The sequence below is a fragment of the Podarcis muralis genome, chromosome 3, assembly GCF_964188315.1.
Source record: "Podarcis muralis chromosome 3, rPodMur119.hap1.1, whole genome shotgun sequence".
NCBI lineage: Eukaryota > Metazoa > Chordata > Lepidosauria > Squamata > Lacertidae > Podarcis > Podarcis muralis.
This window is the reverse complement of record NC_135657.1, coordinates 108,583,824-108,605,426: the sequence shown is the minus strand read 5'-3', so window position 1 is coordinate 108,605,426 and position 21,603 is coordinate 108,583,824. Positions and strand designations below refer to the sequence as shown.

The following is a 21,603-nucleotide window of genomic DNA, read 5'->3' as shown; positions in this document are numbered from 1 at the left end:
TTCCAGTGAGCACTCAGGGCTGATTTCCTTAAGAATGGATAGGTTTGATCTTCTTGTAGTCCATGGGACTTTCAAGAGTCTCCTCCAGCACCATAATTCAAAAGCATCAATTCTTCGGCGATCAGCCTTTTTTATGGTCCAGCTTTTTAAGATGCTGTCTAGGTTTGTCATTGCTTTTCTCCCAAGAAGCAGGCGTCTTTTAATTTTGTGGCTGCTGTCACCATCTGCAGTGATCATGGAGCCCAAAAAAGTAAAATCTCTCACTGCCTCCATTTCTTCCCCTTCTATTTGCCAGGAGATGATGGGACCAGTGGCCATGATCTTCGTTTTTTTGATGTTGAGCTTCAAACCATATTTTGCGCTCTCCTCTTTCACCCTCATTAAAAGGTTCTTTAATTCCTCCCCATTTTCTGCCATCAATGTTGTGTCATCTGCATATCTGAGGTTGTTGATATTTCTTCTGGCAATCTTAATTCCGGCTAGGGATTCAACCCACAATATTTGCATGCAATTCCAGAAGTTACCGAAAAGTTGCATCAGTTTTGAGCCACCGCTGTCTTACAAATAAACTCAATCGCAATAGGCTCTTTGGTGCAATATAAATTCCACTGTGCTGTACATAGCTGCTTCATTCACCAATCAATCTTGTGCCGTCTATTTAAAATCAAGTCTCATTGGCAGAAGACTTTGTACATTTGTGAGGTTTGGGGGTTTTTTTGCAGATAGGGCTGGATGACAGTAAGAAATCCTCTGGGAGGATTTTGCAGATAGGGCATGGATGACAGTAAGAAATCCTCTGGGATTTTTGCTCCTAGCCAGACCTTGCCAGATTCAATTTTGTGTCCTTTATGCAAGTTAATCTAATCAGCTGAAACTTGCTGAAAATGTGAACGCTTGGGATTTGTGGTACATAGTATTAAACAAATCTTATCTTCTTCTTTTTTTGTACTTCGTCATTTGCAATACCCTTTTTCTCTTGGTGTGTATCAGAAATGAATTCCAAGTCCCATTGGATACATTCAGTCAGGTGATAAAAGCATGGCGCTAGAGCACATAGATTTGAACAACACAGAGCACCTTTTCTTTAAAAGTGTCATTAACCTTTTGGAAAGTTCAATTCCTGTCCTGGTCAAACTGGGATAAAATGTTCACAGACTCTGTATGTGTATCCTGAAAACTTACTTTAAAAGCTTATTACTAATTAGAAACAACAATTATAATAATAAGTTATAAAAGCAGCATGAAGTTTCACCTACAAAAACATGCCATTTTTTTTTTTAAGGTATCTTCTTAAACCAGATTTTATGCGGCGCCCAGATCGAACCTTTGACCCTTTCTCTGAAACGCCTGTCGATGGTGTGATTGCAGCGACTTGTTCAGTGCAGGTAGGAGGTGCATTTGCAATGGATCAGCCAAAGGCCTGGTTGAAAAGGAACGTTTTTGCCTGGTGCCTAAAGGTGCATAGTGAAGGCGCCAGGCGAACTTCCCTGGGGAGAGCATCCCACAGATGGGGAGCCACTGCAGAGAAGGCCCGTTCTCGTTTTGCCACCCTCCTGACCTCTCGAGGAGGAGGCACACGAAGAAGGGCCTCAGAAGATGATCTCAGGGTCTGGGTAGGTTCATATGGAAAGAGGCAGTCCTTTAAGTATTGCGGTCCTGAGCCGTTTAAGGGTCAAGAGACCTCCAGAATGGAATGCAGTTAGACATGGGAGGCAAAATTGGCCAAAACCGGGCAGTGACGCTTTGGGTGAGAGAGTGGGCTTCCATTCATGTAAGCTGTCATGTCCTGATTCCACCTAATTATCTCCTCCCCTTGCATCCTATTGTGCCACATCCCATGACATTTGGGGGGGGGGTCCTTGGATACAGTTTTATAGGGGGTGTCAGGGATTACGTTCAGGAGGACGGCTCTTGTGATTCTCTGATTCCAACCTAATATAACATTAACGTTGAACCTCGGCAGATCAAATGTATTCTGCAACTGTGAACATAGCATTACCACTGGATGGTGACAAGCTGGTGGATCTCATTATATAGTGCCTTCTCAGAATTCTAAGATGAAAACTGTTCGGGGCTTTGTTTGTTATGACCAGAGTGTGGGATTAATAATAACCTTTATTGCGGTCCAAAAACCCATAACATAGATTCAGAATAAAATGCAGATTCATGCAGACAACCCCGAGGGAGACTGAGACGATATTTGTTTAGTCTTAAGTATGATGGTCTTTGATACGTATGACTACCAAAAGAAACTTTGCCACAGCCACTGTGATATCATTAGACTTGTCGTCCAGAAGGTACCATATTTTGCGCCCCATAGGACGCTCCGGCCCATAGGACGCACCTAGTTTTTTGGGGGGGAAATAAAGGGAAAAAAATTATTTCCCCCCCAGGTGTGGGGCTGGAAGAACCAGGTCGGGGAACAGCGGGAAGGCGCGCTCTGCCTCCCCGCTGTCCCCCGAGCTTGTGGGGCTGGCGATGTGGAGAAGTGCGCTGATCCCGGGACTGCAGGCAGCTCTGCGCAGCCACCGGGAGCGGGGCGGGACTTCGCGCCCGGCTCCCGGTGGCCGCGCAGAGCTGCGCTGAGCCTGGGACTGCAGGCAGCTCTGCGCGGCCACCGGGAGCGGGGCGGGACTTCGCGCCCGGCTCCCGGTGGCCGCGCAGAGCTGCGCTGAGCCAGGGACTGCAGGCAGCTCTGCCCGGCCATCGGGAACGGGGCGGGACTTTGCGCCCGGCTCCCGGTGGCCGCGCAGAGCTGCGCTGAGCCCGGGACTGCAGGCAGCTCTGCACAACCCTCAGAGCCGGTCTCCCGAGGGTTGCGCAGAGCTTCCTGAAGCCTGGAGAGCGAGAGGGGTCGGTGCGCACCGACCCCTCTCGCTCTCCAGGCTTCAGGGAAAGCCTGCATTCGCCCCATAGGACGCACACACATTTCCCCTTCATTTTTGGAGGGGAAAAAGTGCGTCCTATAGGGCGAAAAATACGGTATTTAGTATAGTAGGCTTCAGATTTACCCGGCCGATTTGCCAGTGGGGGTTTAATCAATAGATCCCTAGCTTGCTCGTATTGTCTGCAATGCAGTAGGATATGCCTCATACAATCAACATCCTGAGATCATACACAGAGCCTATTCTGATAAGGGATGCCTCTCAGCCTGCCATTTAGCACTTCTGGTGGAAATACATTTAATCTGGCTTTGGTAAAGAGACGCTGATAAATTGGTACAGACAGATTTCTAAGATATGCAGGTATCTGAAAATTGTACCCATAATGAATTCCTACTGCTATCGGGCCACAGATAACATGAGATTGAGATCGGAGATCACTATGTGCTATGTCCCAGAGCCTTTGCCTCAGAGATTCAAGGGCGGTACCAGATGGTACAAGATTATGCTTACATGTTCATAACGTTAGTGTAGATCCTGGAGCGCTTGAGCAAAACTTCATTCTGATGCCGCAAAGAACATTTACAATGAGGCACACAGGCCAATAATTGGGCGTCATAATTAAAAAGCTGTTATTCGTGGTCAGCTCTCCAAGCTGCCTTTGCAAACTGATTTACTAGCCAGAACAATTACTCTAATAATTCCCTATGCATGTTTAATCAGAAGCAAGCCCAGGGAGGGTTACTCCCTAGAGTGTCAAGAATTGCAGTCTTAATTTTCCACTCTTCTTTGCTGTTTTAGATTTTCTCAAACTTCTGAGCAGCTTTCAAAGTCATAAATGAAACCTTATAACAATAACTACTGAACGTAACGCCGCTTGGGCTTGCCGATCTGAAGGTCGGTGTTTCAAATCCCCGCAATGGGGTGAGCTCCCATTGCTTTGCCCCTGCTTCTGCCAACCTAGCAGTTCGAAAGCACACCAGTTCAAGTAGATAAGTAGGTACCACTGTGGCAGGAAGGTAGACAGCATTCCCATGCGCTCTGGTTTCCGTCATGGTGTTCCGTTGCACCAGAAGCAGTTTAGTCATGCTGGCCACATGACCCGGAAAGCTGCCTGTGGACAAACACCAGCTCCCTCAACATGAAAGCGAGATGAATGCCGCAACCCCATAGTCGCCTTTGACTGGACTTAACTGTCCAGGGGTCCTTTATCTTTTTTACCTCGCTTACATGCACTTGTGCATACACACAGTGAATATAATAATCCCCAAAAGAAGCATGTTAGAATGTTGATTACTTCCATAATGTATCATAAATCCCGTAGTATGTAAAATTTTAAAAAAGGTAAAGGACCCCTGACAGTTAAGTCCAGTGGTGAACAGCTCTGGGGTTGCGGCGCTCATCTCGCTTTACTGGCCGAGGGAGCCGACGTTTGTCCACAGGCAGTTTTTCTGGTTCATGTGGCCAGCATGATTAAGCCACTTCTGGCGAAACCAGAGCAGCGCACAGAAAGCCGTTTACCTTCCCGCCAGAGTGGTACGTATTTATCTACTTGCACTTTGACATGCTTTTGAACTGCTAGATTGGCAGGAGCTGTGACCAAGCAATGGGAGCTCACCCCATCACAGGGTTTTGAATCACGACCTTCCGATTGTCAAGCCCAAAGCTCAGTGTTTTACACCACAGCGCCACCCGTGTCCCCATAAACAGGCTGTTAAAATTAGTCCTGTATAGCCAACCTACCTTCAATTAGCTCAGTATATCCATTGATTTCATAACTGTTAAATGTTCGGAAAAAGTCGGAAGCCGAAGGCAGTATAATTTCCTCAACTAAACTGACTGGACAACACAATAACAATCCCAAGCATGAACTGACCGTTGGCAGTTGGCAGTTGAAAGAGCATGCGCTTACTTGCCATTAGAACGTTCATCTACCAACGCCTTCTACGATTGGTTAGAATGTGCCTTGTAACATAAAATGTGTTAAATCCAATACATAACAATAACTGAATGAATCACAGGTAGCTGGGGTGCCAACTTGAATAAAATATTTGGGGGGGGGCTCTAGGAGTTGGTTCCTATGGCAGGTAGTGTGCATATATGTAGATATATATCTGTATGTATGACTCAGACTAAATATCCCCTGTCCTGTGAGTTGCAGTAGTTAGTTATAGTTTTATAGTTTTCATCTGACTGAAGTCCTGTAAATCTCTATAGTTTCAGGGGGTTTTTTCCTGTCTCTGTAATGTATTTTTAAAAATTGTTTTTATCAAAGATTTTTGGGTTACATCGTCTCTGTTTTCATTGAAAGTCAAAGGCACTGTTCAAACACATGCACATTTACTGTGAAGTAAATTTGGCAGGCTATAATGCCAAAATATATGTACAGGACTGCCACCTCAGTTAAAGTTCTTGGAGAATTCCTTTCAACTTCCAGTCTTTGAACTACCTGCAAAGAGAATACTTTAAACAATTTTCCAGTTATATTTTAGAAACCGACCTGAATTTATATGTTTTTTTATGCTCTTTCTTTATTACCTGTTGTATCATTTTTAATCTTTTGTACATCACTTCGGCATTTTTCAAAGAATAAGCAGTCTATAATTGTTTTGAGCTATATAAAAATGGGTTTGAATGTTAGAAGAAACAAACTTCTATGCTTTCATTTCAAGGTAATATCCGGCCAGTTTTTGTCAGACAAAAAAATTGGGACGTACGTAGAAGTGGATATGTACGGCCTGCCCACCGATACAATACGAAAAGAATTTCGAACACGGATGGTGATGAACAATGGTTTGAATCCAGTTTACAATGAAGAGTCATTTGTATTCCGAAAGGTATGATGTGTTTCAAAAGTACGCTTGTTCTTTGCTTCAAAATGACCACTTTCCTAAACAAGGCTTTTCCCCCAAGAGAATAAAGTCTTGCTAATGCACTCCCTTCGTTTAGAAGGCTGCACAGTCATGCATTTTTATTTTTATTTTTTGTCATGGGTTAAGGCTGATTTAATCTCAGGGTGTTCTTTTTTTTAAGAGAGAACTCTTCTAGCTATCTCGTGATTTTTATTTTTCTGTTTGGCTTTTCCCTCTTCTTGCTTCCTCCTCCTCCCTCTTGGAGGAACCCACCTCGTTCGGGGCTATGCCTGAGTTCCAGGTATGCAGTCTGCTCAGAATGAGCTCCAGCTGGTGAACCTCTACATCCCTTGGAGATCACAACTTGTTCCCTGCCCTGGCAGTGGCTGCTATCTTGCACTGTTCCTTCAGCCAAGAGGGCAGGTGAGATGTTGCATCCCAAAAAAAACTCAAGGTCAATGTCATTACGTGGATTAAGTCAGGAGGGTGCTGCCGCCGCCACGTCTGAGGCTAGCTCCCTCGTCCTGTGTGCATCGTGTACATTTTCCTCTCTTCCACCAAAAATGTCCTGGGCACCATTTGGTAAATCCGTTTTCAAAGATTGCTTCTTGAGGGTGGTTTTATATGTGCCATTTTACCAATCTTTCTCGTTGCGGTGCTGGAAACAAGCAATATTTCTGAAGAATGTGTTTTCAAGATGTCTCCAAGGTCTAGTCTGAACACGTGGCTGAATGAGTTGGCATCTTCCTGAGGTGGTACAGTGGTCCGTACCACATCAGGCTGAAGTGGAGGGGGGGAGAGATGTGGTTTTTGAAGGTTCCCTCAGGTAAAATCTTCCTGCAAGTGAATGATATCAAGAGAAAATGGTTTGACTCCAACCTTCTCACTGGTATGCTGATTCCCAGACACTTGCAGGGTCTTTACCATATAGGTGAGCATTCAGAAATAGCACGTCCCCTCCCCCCACTTGCAGGTGAAAATTGTACAGTCCATTCTAACATTTCAGGACTGCCACCTCATTCCCACCTCAGTCTGCCTCAGTTTCGTGAATATTTGGGTGGAACACCTGTGCAGTCCTTCAACCATGAAAGTACTGCAAGAAAGATTTGTCAGAACTACACACATAAATCCACCCTCAGTTGTAATCAGTGGTGTCTATAATTTTTTATATCCCATTCTATTTTAATTTTTGTCAACTGGAGTTTCATCCAAAGTATGTGCATTAGTGCTTGCCGTCTTTGACAATGTCTCTTCTCCTTTCACTTGTTCTGTTGTCGAGAGTGCAGAACGGTTACCTGCTTTTTTCCTTCAGCGGCGGATCCTTTCATGCCCTCTTTAATTGCATGCTGCCAAATATAAATTTCCCAAATAGTTTTGCACATATGGCCAATATTTGGTCTTGTACAGGGCATTTTTTTCAGCCGGAACTCACTGGAACTCAGTTCCGGCACCTCTCAGGTGGGCACTGTTGCCATTCTGTGAGAACAAGGGAGGTGTTCATGGTGAGTTCTGGTACCTCTTTTTCTAGAGAAAAAAAATAGCATTAGTCTTATAACATTTTGGAAAATGACTTAAAATAAGCACAGCACCAGAGCCCTATAGTGGGAAAATCACCTTATTTACACTCTAGGCCAGTGATGGCCAAACTTGGCTCTCCAGCTGTTTTGGGACTACAACTCCCATCATCCCTAGCTAACAGGACCAGTGGTCAGTGATGGTGGGAATTGTAGTCCCAAAACAGCTGGAGGGCCAAGTTTGGCCATCACTGCTTTAGGCAGTAGGTTTAGACTTCATCATGCCTCCCGCTATAACATGAAGCTAATGCAAACTCTTAGCAGGTAATGTCTGGATTGTGTTTTATTGTCCTCCTGTTTCTATAAAAAAAAATAAAACTACAGCTGTTGTAATACATACTCTGTGTTGTCATTCCACTGTGAGATATTGGTAAGTTGTAACGTACAGTAGTATTTCTCAATGCTTATGTTGGATCAGTTTTGCTGCATTTAACCATGTATTTTAGGTTAGATATTTCTGAATAGTTGATTTTATCACAGTAAAAAAAAGTAAACTGTACTGAAGGTGGATCATCTAACAGCCTGTTCCTATAGGGCCATTGGAGGCTTCAAGCAATATTGCAGGCTGCCATAAATACAATGTAATATTGTCCTTAGTAGATGGCCAGGAGATGGGACATTTGGCTCAATCATATAAGACAAATACTGCATCTAAGACCTGTGGAGTGGATATTTTCCATTATCTTCCTCCTAAAGCCTTTCATTGCTGCCTCAACATTTGTTGTGCATTAATTTGCACTTATTGCTAAGTCTCCCAGAGGCCCGTTTTCAGGTAGAGGCAAGATATATATATATATATTTAATAAATGTAATAAAATCTCATTCCATTGTGGTTGACAAATGCAGTTACCAGGTTGCTTTCTTCCTGGGCCTATTCTGAACCTGCTATTGCAAAATATTTTTTGAGGCAGGGAATCATTGCTGATGGGATTCCTTTGGTGGATTGCTAATTAACAAGATTTGGCTGGCTAGTCTACTTTTGCTCTTCTTAATTTGGATCTGCATGTAAGTCATGAGTCTATCAGTGAAACCAACTGAAAACTACATTGTTTTCAATTTCCACCCCAGTTTGGGAAACTGATGGACCTTGTTTCCATTTAGCTTCTCTCTATTCACAACTGATACTGATGCAAGTTAGCCAAATGGAGCATAAGTTATTATTAACTTAATAATAAAGCACACGTACAGAGAGTCCTGGGACGCGGGTGGCGCTGTGGGTAAAAGCCTCAGCGCCTAAGGCTTGCCGATCGAAAGGCCAGCGGTTCGAATCCCCGCGGCGGGGTGCGCTCCCGTTGCTCGGTCCCAGCGCCTGCCAACCTAGCAGTTCGAAAGCACCCCCGGGTGCAAGTAGATAAATAGGGACCGCTTACTGGCGGGAAGGTAAACGGCATATCCGTGTGCTGCGCTGGCTCGCCAGATGCAGCTTTGTCACGCTGGCCACATGACCCGGAAGTGTCTCCGGACAGCGCTGGCCCCTGGCCTCTTAAGTGAAATGGGCGCACAACCCCAGAGTCTGTCAAGACTGGCCCGTACGGGCAGGGGTACCTTTACCTTACAGAGAGTCCTCACCGTTAATTGTTTCTAGCTGAAGTCATATTCTCAATTGGTGGTGGGAGAGAATTTAGGATGAAGCCCCTATTATTACTGCAAGATCCTAAGAACAGGAAGTGGAGGAGCAGCCATCAGACTTCTCATAGCAGGTCTTTCCCAGTAGCAAATGGTAGAGCCTTGATTGGAGACTATTCAGTATGCCATTTGCTAATGAACACACACACACACACACTCCACACACATTCTTTCCCCGTATCTATGACTTTGCAGTGGTTCCTTTTGGATTATCCAAACCAAATATGCAGGCAAGCATCTATCCTTTTACATGTTCCTAACCGGCTAGGTCTATTCTCTCCTTGTGGTGAAATTATTCTGAGCTGCCTAAGGGCCAACCAACACCAGAAATCAAGAGAATAAACACAATGATAGACACCAGATGCACAGGCTTGTGCATCGATTGCAGTGGGAGAACTGCCTAGGCTCTGACAATGGGCAGAGACTGATGAGCAATCAACAGGTAGACAAAGCAGAGTGGTCCTTCGAGTGGGGAACTTATTGACAGATTGTGGCTAGAGCTGGTCAAGCAACTGAACTACAAAATTGGAAAGTCCTTTACCAGCTAGCATCAGAAGACACTAAAGCTCTCAGGAACATTGGTGGTTGTGCACTGATCACATGACCCATATCTGAAATATAGAGGACCTGTTTTGCTTTCTTTAAGCAGTGCTCAAAAGCAGAAAAGCCTATTCAAATCAAACTTTGCAAGGTGGCTGAGAAATTTCTATTGTTGAGACGTATGTATAGAAAAGGACTTGTTTCTCTCACACGCATGGCAGTGTAACGCACTCCATTAGGGGGCCACTTACATTGCAGCCTTTCAGGGCAGTGCCTCTATAAATGAAGATTGCAAAGTAACCACTTCACACATTCCTAGGCACTCCAATTTTTTCTGCTGCCTCTGCAGATGCAGCCTTTAGTAGGAAGGTGCTATAAAAATATAGTGGAGTGATCAAATTCTCCTACCTTGAATGATACTGTTCTTGGGTATCCTCAAGTAAATTCTTTTTCCCGAGAGAGAGAGAGAGAGAGAGAGAGAGAGAGAGAGAGATTGGACCTACTGAAAAATTCCATTCGTTATTGCAATGAGAGAACTATTTACTTTGACTAAGTTCTTAGGGTAAAAAGTTAGAAGTGGTTGTTCCCTAATTAGGGCCCTATGGAGGCCTCCTAACTTTTCACTCTTTTTTGACCCCTTTGGTGGTGACAATGCTGATCTTGTATTTAGTGTTTTTATGTGTGTGTTTTTAAGAGATTGATATTTTTAGATTGCTTATACATATTTGAGCAAGAAGTGGGAGAGCTCCTCTACTTTGAAGCCCTTTTCATGGCCATCACTCCCACTGTTTGTATGCTTCGTTTAAATTTAATATACAGCACCTCAAAATGTACTTCTGGTATGGACCCTATTATTGCGGAGGTTAAATCAGGCAGCACTTCTCTCGTATGACTGCATTAGAATGGACAGGATTCCTGGATTCCTTCAAATTGCAGACCGTGTCCTCTTGTGATGATCAATAACCAACTTTGCACACTTCTTAGGTCATTCTGCCAGACCTTGCAGTCTTGAGGATAGCTGTTTATGACGACAACAACAAACTGATTGGCCAAAGGATCCTGCCTCTGGATGGTCTTCAGGCAGGTTACAGACATATTTCTCTTCGAAACGAAGGCAATAAACCATTATCTCTGCCCACCGTCTTCTGCAACATTGTACTCAAAACTTACGTGCCTGATGGCTTTGGAGGTAAAAAAAATCAAATTGTTGATGGAAACTGAGGGTTTGGGTATGCAAGAATTAAGAATATACTTGAAGAGGCTTCTCACAATCCTAAAGATCCTAAACATTTCTTAGTGTTAACATAAAACAATGGGTGCAAAAACATTGCGATTAGATGCAAACTAAGTTATTTGCATTTAGGTCCCTTTGAACTCAATGTGAAAAATGAATAATGATTAACTTGAAATCAATGGAACTTAAATGCAACTAGCTTAGGGTGCAGCCAATCTTGTGCATTTAAATGGTTGTTCAAATATATAGTCTTGGGTCCATCCTAAGACTCATAGTCTTGGAAGGGCTTGTGTCTTCAACTACTATCTAATGCTTTAGGCAACATTCTTGATCCCACTCACCTCGGAGTAAGCCCCATTAAATTCAATAGAATTTACTTCTGGGTAGACATGGTTAGAATTGCCCTGTTAATATAGAGGCCATGTGTGATCCCCAGCACCCATTTTTGATGCCCACAGATTTTCCCATTAATTCTGAGAGACAGACGTTTGGTTTCGATACCAATCCTAGATTACCCAGAGAGTATGGAACGGGTTTAGTTTCTACCTCGGTGGTGTCCCCAAGCAAAGTCATTTATTTTCTACTATAGAAATGAATGGCTTCCATTGAGCTGCATGGAAATAGTACAGTTCTTGTGGGGACAGGTGGGACAATGTTGCAGTGAAGGTGAAACGTGCCTGTTGTTCTTCCTGCTGGCTTGCCAACCACCACTAACAGGTGAGAGCTGAATGCAGGGTGAGACCAAAGGTGGACAAAGTACCCCAGAAGGAGCACGATGCGTCCCCCACTAGAGATTCTACCCCTCCCTTAACATCCCACACACCTCTGGGTTATAGCCATACAAAATGATGGTACAATCCTTCCTCGCATGGGGAGAATTGGACGTATGCTTCTGCACCTCCTCCCAAGGATAGTGTGGCTCTCCACTTGATTAGTCCATGATGAAGAGGTCGTTAGTTTCTGACAAAATGAAGCCTAGAGTCTTTGTAGAAATTCCATGGCAAATGCTGAAGGGATCTGAAGTGGAAAATAGCTTGACTACTAATTTGAAATTTCTTTTAGACATCGTCGATGCCTTGTCAGATCCAAAGAAATTTTTATCCGTCATGGAGAAAAGAGCAGACCAGATGAGAGCTATGGGAATTGAAACAGTAAGTAGTAATTAACTGCGGGTATGAAAAAAGATTTGCATTTTTTACTTAAAGCCTCTCTGCCTGGAAGATTTAAAAGATGAGAATAACTGACAAGATTGGCCAACTTTTTATTTGCAAAATTTAGGTAAGCTCCACCATTACTATGTATTGGCCAGAGGTATAGGTTTACATTACTGTATATAATAATTGCATTATTGTGCTTGTTTATATTTTGCAACATAGGCAATGTGTAAGGTCACCTGTGGTAACTGAGAATGTCTTGCTTAACATTTGAAATGGAGATCTCATGCTTTCACCAATAAGTTGTTGACTATATTATGATGAAATTTCCAGGGCACAACAATATTTTCTACCCCTGTTGCTTGGGCAGAGACATAAGATTCTTAAGGATTTCATTGCAACACTACAGCCAGTGGCTTGCATCTCTGTTGCTTAAGTGTCATGCAAATGATGTGGAACCGTGAAACACACACACAACTTCTGCAGTCCAAAAGTGGTTGCCAATTTTACCAAGAGTTTTGCTCTTAGTCCACAAAAATATCCATTTGGATATGGGCTGGCGGCTACCACTGTCCCTATAGATGCTAGCAGCTACACTTCCAGAACCAGAAGGGGGATTCCCCACGCCGCGTGGCTGTTTAAAAGGGGGTAAGCTAGGCCCCACCATCACACGGATTGGCTGGCTGGGGGCCGTGACGCAGCCAGGGACTCCCAGATGATGTGGGAACTAAGGCCAACCCCCCACCGTGTACAGAGACCACATGGTCTGACCGCAACATCGTCCCACCCGGAAGTGGAGCGGTCTTCTTATACATTTAAAACATTTTCAGTTTCTATACATCTGGGACTACTTGGTCTCACCCCTGGTTTCCCATTTTTCTTTTTGTTCTATTACATATAATTACATTTTTCAAGTCTATTTTATCTCCTTTCATCTCCTGTTAGTCCTAATAAAAAAGCTTGCCCTTTTCACATCATCCAGTTTCGAACCGGTGGTGCATGCCCTTCTGGCTTGCACTCTTTATAAAGACTTGAGGAATGAGATTATCACCCCTCTCTTATTGTCCATTCCGGGTCACCCAACCACTGCCACAGTGTCCTTTCTCTTGGCAGATCAAGACGAGCAGGCGACAGCAAAGGTTGCAAGGTTTTTAGCTGGGGCAATCAGAATAAGATCCAATATTTGACTATTGATTCAAAACCCTAAAATGTATTTTATATAATTGACTTTCTGTTCTTTGTATCTCGTATTGTTGTTTTATTGCTATGGCCGATGGCTGACGCAAATAAAGATTCATTCATTCATCATCCAGTTTCCTTTGGCTGATATTATCCTTAAGTTCAGATCTGTTGGTGGTCTTTTTACAAGAAGAACCCTTTGTTTTCTTGCAGAGTGACATAGCCGATGTTCCCAACGATACCTCAAAGAACGACAAGAAAGGCAAAGCTAATAACCCCAAAGCAAACGTCACTCCTCAGACTAGTTCCGAACTTAGACCAAATACCACTTCTGGGGGAGGGCCTGGAGTGGAAACTAAGAAAGGTAAACTCGCATCTGAAGGATTTCAAAGATTTCTTGCTATATCCTGTTTCTCCTGGAGAAATGAATGAAGGTGCTTCAGCAGAATGTGCTGGGGTGGATGGTTATTAAATAGAGAGCATTTTCAGTGATGACACCCTACTTGTGGAATGATCTTCACACCTGGCTTGCCTATCTCCTATGTAAGCGGTGCCCAACAGAATATTATTATTAATAATAATAAAGTGACAAAACATCAAACATTAAAAACTTCTCAAAACAGGGCTGTCTTCAGATGTCATCTATAAGTCAAGTAGTTGTTTATTTCCTTGACATCTGATGGGAGGATGTTCCACAGGTCGGGCGCCACCACCAAGAAGGCCCTCCACCTGGTTGTGTGGCAAGTCCCCTCCCCCATGTGAAATGAAGACACTGGACACATTATTTAAGGTTAATGGGCATAAAAAGGCCACAACTTTATTGATTACAGAATTGAAAGGTATTGGCCTTAGGCATTGGCTCCTATCGACTACCCGGCATGGAGACCGGGAAGGGTTATTCACAAGCCGTGGGAGTCCTGTTGAAGTACGCCAACTAGGATCCCACGGGTGTCACCGCTCGGGGGCGTGCCGGAGGCCCTTACCTCCCTAGGTTTCGGACAAGGCAACGCCCCCCGGAGTCCTCTACCGGACTACCCTTTCCTTGGGGGAAGGTGATGGCGCTTCCTTCCCCCCCATTCATTTGCATAACAATAAACCCCTGCCAATGCCTAACCGCCAATACCGCGGAAGTTGTGACGTTTGCTACGAGGTAGGCGAAAAAACCAAAAGGCTGACAGTGCGCCAAATTGGAAAAATTCCTACCAGGCCCCTTGCGGCGACCAACCGGAGTCCATAGCAAGGTCATAGCTAGCTAAGCCTAAGGGTGGGTGGGATGGGAAAACCGCTCAGCTGGCAAGGGGAAAGAGGGCGGTCCCCGGGCGTGCCTGGCCTTAAGAAGGCTAGGCCATGCCTCCCCAGCCCGCCGATTGGCGGGCCGGGTCGCAGGCATGCCCGGGGATTCCCTGGATCTCGCAGGGGCAAAAGGCCAGCCCCCGCGTGTGTGGGAGGGGGTAACCCGCAACCCCCTCTCCTCCCAAGCTCGGAAATGGCTTTCCCTGTAACCTCACTTATTGCAGTGAGGGAACCACCAGAAGGCCCTCAGCGCTGGACCTCAGTGTCAGGGCAGAACGAGAGGGGTGGAGACGCTCCTTCAGTTATACTGGACCAAGGCCATTTAGGGCTTTAAAGGTCAGCGCCAACACTTTGATTTGTGCTCAGAAACGTACTGGGATCCATTGTGACTGACTGAGCACCTTTTTTTATTTTCCTAGAAATGTTCCATTTAAAAACATGTTTAGTGCTTTTCATACCCTGAGCTCTATTGTTTTCCTCGCTGGAATAAATTCTAAAACACCCCAATAACTTAATTGGTCCTGGGTGGTGTACAAACACTGAAAATAAATATAGTCTGTATTAAGCAGGAGTGTAAAGCGTATTTTACAGTAATCCACACACCTTTTCAGCAAGTCTGGATAGCTCAATAAAATGCTATTAAAATTACTGCTGCTGTTATTAAAAGAGTATTGATGCTTTTGTTTTCTTTCTTTAAGGTATAGACCTTATTCCTCAAATAAAGATAGAGGACTTGAAGCAAATGAAGGTATGTGTATGCAAAAACCTAGCAAGATTTTCTAAAGCCTAGGGAACATAATACAGTGGTATCTCTGGTTACGAACTTAATTCATTCCGGAGGTCCGTTCTTAACCTGAAACCGTTCTTAACCTGAGGTACGACTTTAGCTAATGGGGCTGCCACTGCCTCCGTGTGATTTCTGTTCTCATCCTGGGGCAAAGTTCTTAACCTGAGGTACTATTTCTGGGTTAGCAGAGTCTGTAATCCGAGGTGTTTGTAACCCGAGGTACCACTGTATGTTAAATTGTTTACCATGGGGTAAAATTGCCCTTGAAACTGAAACCTTGTGGAAGACTCAGCATGAATCATAAGCCTATAATTCTCAAAAAACAGGCTTGCCTCTCTACCACAGGACTGCTTGCTTATTAGATCGTTAACCAAGCGGTATTTTACATTTTCATTGACCTCTCTTTAGCCCCTTGAGAATTCCAAAGTCAATTGACATTATTGATACTCTCTGGAGTATCAAAAATCCATCCCACACTACACTGGGCCAAGTTTATCACCCCTCTGCCTTTCAGTAAGCGCCAATAACCTACTGTGTTGAGAAACCAAGAGTACAATTGTGCCCCACACACTCTGCCTCACCATACACTATTGGGTTTTGCATTTCTCTGTACCTAGAAAACTAAGGTAATCTTTCATCACAGTTTAGCATGGGCAAGGGGCAGGTTAGGCGTTATTAGAAACAGGAAACCTTCCTCTTTCCCTTCCCTCTCGGCATTTTCCTGATTGGTTTCTACCGTACTATAAATTGGAAAATGATAAGACATACAAGGAGGGACGCAGGTGGCACTGTGGGTTAAACCACAGAGCCTAGGACTTGCCGATCGGAAGGTCGGCGGTTCGAATCCCCGTGATGGGGTGAGCTCCCGTTGCTCGGACCCTGCTCCTGCCAACCTAGCAGTTCGAAAACACGTCAAAGTGCAAGTAGATAAATAGGTACCACTCTGGAGGGAAGGTAAACGGCGTTTCCGTGCGCTGCTCTGATTCGCCAGAAGCGGCTTAGTCATGCTGGCCACATGACCCAGAAGCTGTACGCCGGCTCCCTCGGTCAGTAAAGCGAGATGAGCGCCACAACCCCAGAGTCAGCCACGACTGGACCTAATGGTCAGGGGTCCCTTTACCTTTACCTAAGACATACAAGGACTACTTGAACAAGCCAGTTGTCTCCACCCCCAGGTCTCCACCTCAGATTCCTCCGTACATTGGTCAGTAATATACACGACATGGTATTGTATGTCAGCTACCCAATGTTTAAACATGGTAATGCATTTATAATGTAGCTTTTAAGTCAAGAGAAATGTTTCTGGGTGCTGTTCTTTGAATTCTTGTGATTTCAGATGCATCCGAAGGGAAATTAATCCAAGTTTGTTTTTTGTTGTGGTTTTTCTTATGTGGAGCAGGCATACATAAAGCATTTGAAAAAACAGCAGAAAGAGCTCAATGCTTTGAAGAAGAGACATGCAAAGGTACGGGAATTTTTAAAGCAAGTTTTTAATAGTGTTTTGTGCCTTTTTTGTTTGTTTGTTTGTTTTGAGAGTTGGAGTGGGAGAGCTGGGAAATGATTGGTTGTTATGATCAGTTGCAAAATTGTTGGTTCAGATAACCCACTTGTTGTTGTTGTTTAGTTGTGTCCGACTCTTCGTGACCCAATGGACCAGAGCACACCAGGCACTCCTGTCTTCCACTGCCTCCCGCAGTTTGGTCAGACTCATATAACCCACTAAGGTTAATTATAACAGCTAAATGGAGCAGCGTTTCCCAGCTCAAGCTGTGGGTCTCCATGTGTCTAGTGAATTGCCTCTGTCCCTCAGCCTAAACCACTTTTTAGTAGGTGAGGCTCAGTCACCATCTCAGAACTAGCTAAACCTACTTACAAGTTTTCTTTAAAAACAAACAAACTGTACTATATAGCAAAAACTGTCATGATCTGTGTTGCTTCCTGGAATATGTTCTTTCCCCCTCCACGAGGAAAGGAAAATCTCCAGGAAGCAAACATGATGGCAAAAAGAGAATACACCCCCCCCCCCAGATGTAATGTCATTCAGACACCTCCCACATTATATTGAGGTGATACTGTGTTCCCTCCATGAGAAGTATATGGCAAGAAACATGGCCTAAGAACTCACGCATAATATTCGGAAGAAAACGCAAATAAATGAGGTCCTGTAAAATCCAAAAGAGAATTGCAGAGATCGGGATGGAAATAAATGTTGGAAGAGTTTCTGCCTTTAGAACATGCCCCCCTCCCAAATTCCTTTTTTGAATTTTACAGTAACCACAGAAAAACAAAGCACAGCCCATGTACTCTTCATCCAGAAAATGTTCAGAACTGCCCTTTATCCTTTTTCATCTCAGGTATTCCTTTAGTCGGGATTCTCTGTGGATGTCTAACTTTGTCAAAATTACATCCTCCTTCTTTCTCTAAGCAGTTGCTCTAATGTTCCTTAATCAGCATGTATATCCCTCGATAAAGCTGACAGCTTAATGATGCTGTTCAGATTCAATTTTCTTTGAAATCTCTCTGGAACAGCAATGTCTGAGCTTTGTTCCTAGTGAAAATCATAGGCACTATGTGCGATTCGTTTCCCAGAAGTGTTGTCAACTTATTTTGGAATTCAGGTTTATATTTTAATACTTGAACTTCAAAGTGTTGGCCAACATTCACTTTCTCACACATTAAAATGAGTGAGAAATTCTCCTTTGAGATTTTGTAAAGGACTCTGCATGGATTAAGTTATATGAAATGTGACAGGAGTGCCTGGCGTGCTCTGGTCCATGGGGTCACGAAGAGTCGGACAAGACTAAACAACTAAATAACAACAACATATTATCATACAAAGATGTGTTATGAAGAGGCAACTGCAAACTGATTCATAATTAGTGTCATCAAAAGTAACAGCTTGGTGTCCTGCATTTCTGCTTCAATCTGAAATGTACAAATTGGCTAACATCAGCAAGTAAAACTGAAATATACTCGGAGTCGAGAGTGGATTTCATGCTCTTTATTCAGCTCATAGTGGTGAAGAGGAGGAATGGAAGTTCCCCCAGAAGGTCTGCTTTATATATATTATTTACAAATGGGCCCCACGTGATTGGCTAATTCCAGGATTCACCTGTAGGCCAATCAGGTTGCGGATTCACTTCCACCTGGATCTGGATTGGGTGGCTCCTGTGGACCAATCAGACTGCTGCATTCTGGACCCTATTGTTCTAGGACCAATCAGCCTGCTGCATTCTGAATCCTATTCAACTCAGCACATAACAAAAACCAATGAGGATTTTTAAAGGGACATAAAACAAGACAGAATATTTGGCATAAAAATCATGGATGGACTGATATTGGTATATAGTACCCCAGTGTGTACAGCATTTTACACACTACAAAAGAAAAAGGGGAGAAAGGGAAGGAATATGAGGGCAGGGCTAAACAGAGGAAGTTATTTACACATAGATGGGCTTAGTAACAGGTCTGATTATAATAGGGCATTGGAACTATGGGACCAAATGTCTGGTGAAATAAAAAGAAAAGGTATTCATGCAGTGTCCAAGCACCATCAAATATAACAGTACCTAGAACCAGGAGTGGGTCACGGGTGGTGCTGTGGTCTAAACCACAGAGCCTAGGGCTTGCTGATCAGAAGGTTGGCAGTTCGAATCCCCATGACGGGGTGAGCTCCTGTTGCTCGGTCGCTGCTCCTGCCAACCTAGCAGTTCAAAAGCACGTCAAAGTGCAAGTAGATAAATAGGTACCGCTCCGGCGGGAAGGTAAATGGCGTTTCCATGTGCTGCTCTGGTTCGCCAGAAGCGGCTTAGTCATGCTGGCCACATGACTCGGAAGCTGTACGCCGGCTCCCTCGGCCAGTAAAGCAAGATGAGCGCCGCAACCCCAGAGTCGGCCATGACTGGACCTAAAGGTCAGGGGTCCCTTTACCTTTACCTTGAACCAGGAGTGGGTTTTTTCTGACCTTCATATTTATATGCTGTGATACACACATAAATGCCTAATAACCCAAACTCCAGACTAACATGCCATTTCTCCCCCTGCTACAGGAACATTGTGTCATGCAGAAGTTACATTGCACGCAAGTTGACAAAATAGTAGCACATTACGACAAAGAAAAGTTAGCTTATGAGAAAATCCTCGAGAAGGCAATCAAGAAAAAGGGGTAAGGTCTTTTGGAAATGTTGGTGCTTGTTCATTTTTAGGATGTATCTTCTGCATCGGAGAGCCTGATGAAGTTAGATACCTAAGTGTATTAATGATTCTGTCCTTTTGCTCCATTGGCGGCTTAAGCTATATCTGTGTGGGGAATTTGGTATGGGAAGTTGGAAGCTGAGAATGAGGCAGGCCAGTTTGGCTTGGAGCATAAGGCCCTTGAGATGCTCATTGATGCAAGGCTTGTTCCCAGAAAAGTCATTACAACTTTTAGAGGGCTGCGCTACCCCAATGAGGACATGGAACAGTTGCCTTCAGCAGAAGGTTCCAGAGATGGTGCCATCTCCTTGCTTCCAGCCTCCATTTCTTAGGCCTAGTTGTCACTGAGGTGCTCAAGCCAATCTGGGCTGTAGCACTTCAGATTGCAGGCAGGGCAGCTGCATAATTGTGTGGAGGAAGGAGAGAAACTCAAAACCACTTGATTGTCTATAAAAAACATTTTTAATTTCGTAAACCCAAAGCCTTGCTATTAGAACTTTGTGGTTGTACGACAGCAACAGCAATTAAATGTACAAGTCCACAAACACAAATTTCAAATTCAGAACAAATGCTGACTGCAGCAATCATGAGATTGCTCTTCCCAGTTCTCCACTTCCATTGAATTGGGGGCAGCCATTTTGATTCTGTATCAGAGATTGCAATTGAACCCAGAGACAGTTTTGGAATACACTCACAATTCCAGTGCTGGTGGACTTCTTACCTTCCCCTTTTGCCCTTTCTATTGTACAAGTTCCCCTTCCCCTGTTCCCCTTTGCTTGCTGAAACTCACAACATGAATGTTACATGTAGTTTGTTAGATTTTTCAAGGAGATGCACAGCCACTACCTTCATGCAGTCACCATAGTGTCTCATGTGGCCTAATTGTCACTTAGACAGCGCACTCAAGCAAATGTCAGCTGGGATAGCTCAGTTGGCTAGAGCATGGTGTTGATATTGCCAAGGTTGCAAGTTCGATCCCTGTATGGGACAGCTGCATATTCCTTTATTGCAGGGGTTGGATGAGATAATCCTCAGGGTCCCTTTCAACTCTGAGTCTATGTCAAAAATATGGGATTAGAATTGAAAATAAAAACTCTGTGTCATGTTCAGTCTCTCTTATACACACATACACACAAATACTATAATGTGTAGTCAGACTTCTTCCATGTCCTCTCTAAAAATTCTGGGTGTACCTTTCTGACTGGTGGGGCACATAAACATGATGTGTGTACAAAGCATGGCCACAATCATAACTCCACTTACCTGGGAGTAAGCCCCATTGAATTCAGTAGGGCATACTTCTCAACTGACATGGTTAGGCCTACTAGCAATTGCCCTGACAGTGTAGCCTAGTGGTCCTCCTCCCCTTCCTTCTTCTGCAACCACTGTGAGAATCCAAACTGCAGATGTGATGGCGCCTCTGACAAACCCATGGGCGGGAGCTGGGATTGCAGCCTTATAGGCCAGTAAGCCAACAACATATGAAGTATGGCTAGTGAGTGAAAAGGAATAATATTATTCAGATATGCTTTGATATTTGGTTGTTTTCCACAATTGACTAGGGTGTTTTGATACGTGGCTCTTGTCTTGACATTTCCCTACTTGTTTGTTTTCTTCCAGAGGAAATAATTGCCTTGAGGTGAAGAAAGAAATAGAAGATAAAATTCAGATACTAACATCAGATCACAAATCTAAGGTAAGAGAAGAACTGGGCATTTTGACAGTGCATTCTATCACGTGAAGGTCTTCTGGGTAGATAGGTGCTCCCAGAAGCAGCAGAGAACGTGCTCCTGCAGCAAGGCGTTGAAAGAAAGACTGGAGGTCTGCTCAGAGTTGGGTGAAACAAGCCACAAGTTTTATGGAATTGAGTAGCCTCCAACCCTTCTGTGGTCTAGGCTGCTTCTCCTTTCCATTGGGGGAACTTGGGAGGAAGGATATCACAAGGCAAATGGATTATTTCTTCCCTTAGGAGTTACCAGTTTTAAGGCATCCCATTTCTACTGATCGGGGTTCTGCAAACCTCTTAAGGAAGACCCTTCCTGAAGAGGTTTGTGCAAGTGCTCTGAATAGAATTTTGGTGGGTTTTTGCTTTAAAACATCCTTGCATTGACTTGGATCCTAACTTGTCATCAGCTGAAGGGGATACTTCCAGAAAAGAGGAGGAGATTGTTCACACTTATTCCCTCCCTTCCCCCTTGCAGCCCTCTGTGGCTTCTGAAAATCTGTGTCAGGGGACTGTGGAATGCCCTCCTATGCAGCGTAGGAGGGAAGACTGTGTTCTGCTGGGT

At 44.1% G+C, this 21,603-nt stretch overlaps 1 protein-coding gene across 11 annotated transcripts in view; it reads left to right on the top strand.

The window, feature by feature from the left end:
* PLCB4 (phospholipase C beta 4) overlaps positions 1-21,603 on the top strand; it is a 219,958-nt gene that overhangs the window by 186,759 nt on the left and 11,596 nt on the right. For all 11 annotated transcript variants that reach the window (XM_077926467.1, XM_028722213.2, XM_077926463.1 and 8 more), the window contains 9 exons: positions 1,283-1,385; positions 5,555-5,719; positions 10,459-10,663; positions 11,771-11,859; positions 13,255-13,405; positions 15,033-15,082; positions 16,521-16,586; positions 19,171-19,286; positions 20,936-21,011. In XM_077926467.1, the coding sequence (XP_077782593.1) occupies positions 1,283-1,385; positions 5,555-5,719; positions 10,459-10,663; positions 11,771-11,859; positions 13,255-13,405; positions 15,033-15,082; positions 16,521-16,586; positions 19,171-19,286; positions 20,936-21,011 (1,021 nt within the window). The remainder of the gene's footprint in view (positions 1-1,282; positions 1,386-5,554; positions 5,720-10,458; positions 10,664-11,770; positions 11,860-13,254; positions 13,406-15,032; positions 15,083-16,520; positions 16,587-19,170; positions 19,287-20,935; positions 21,012-21,603) is intronic.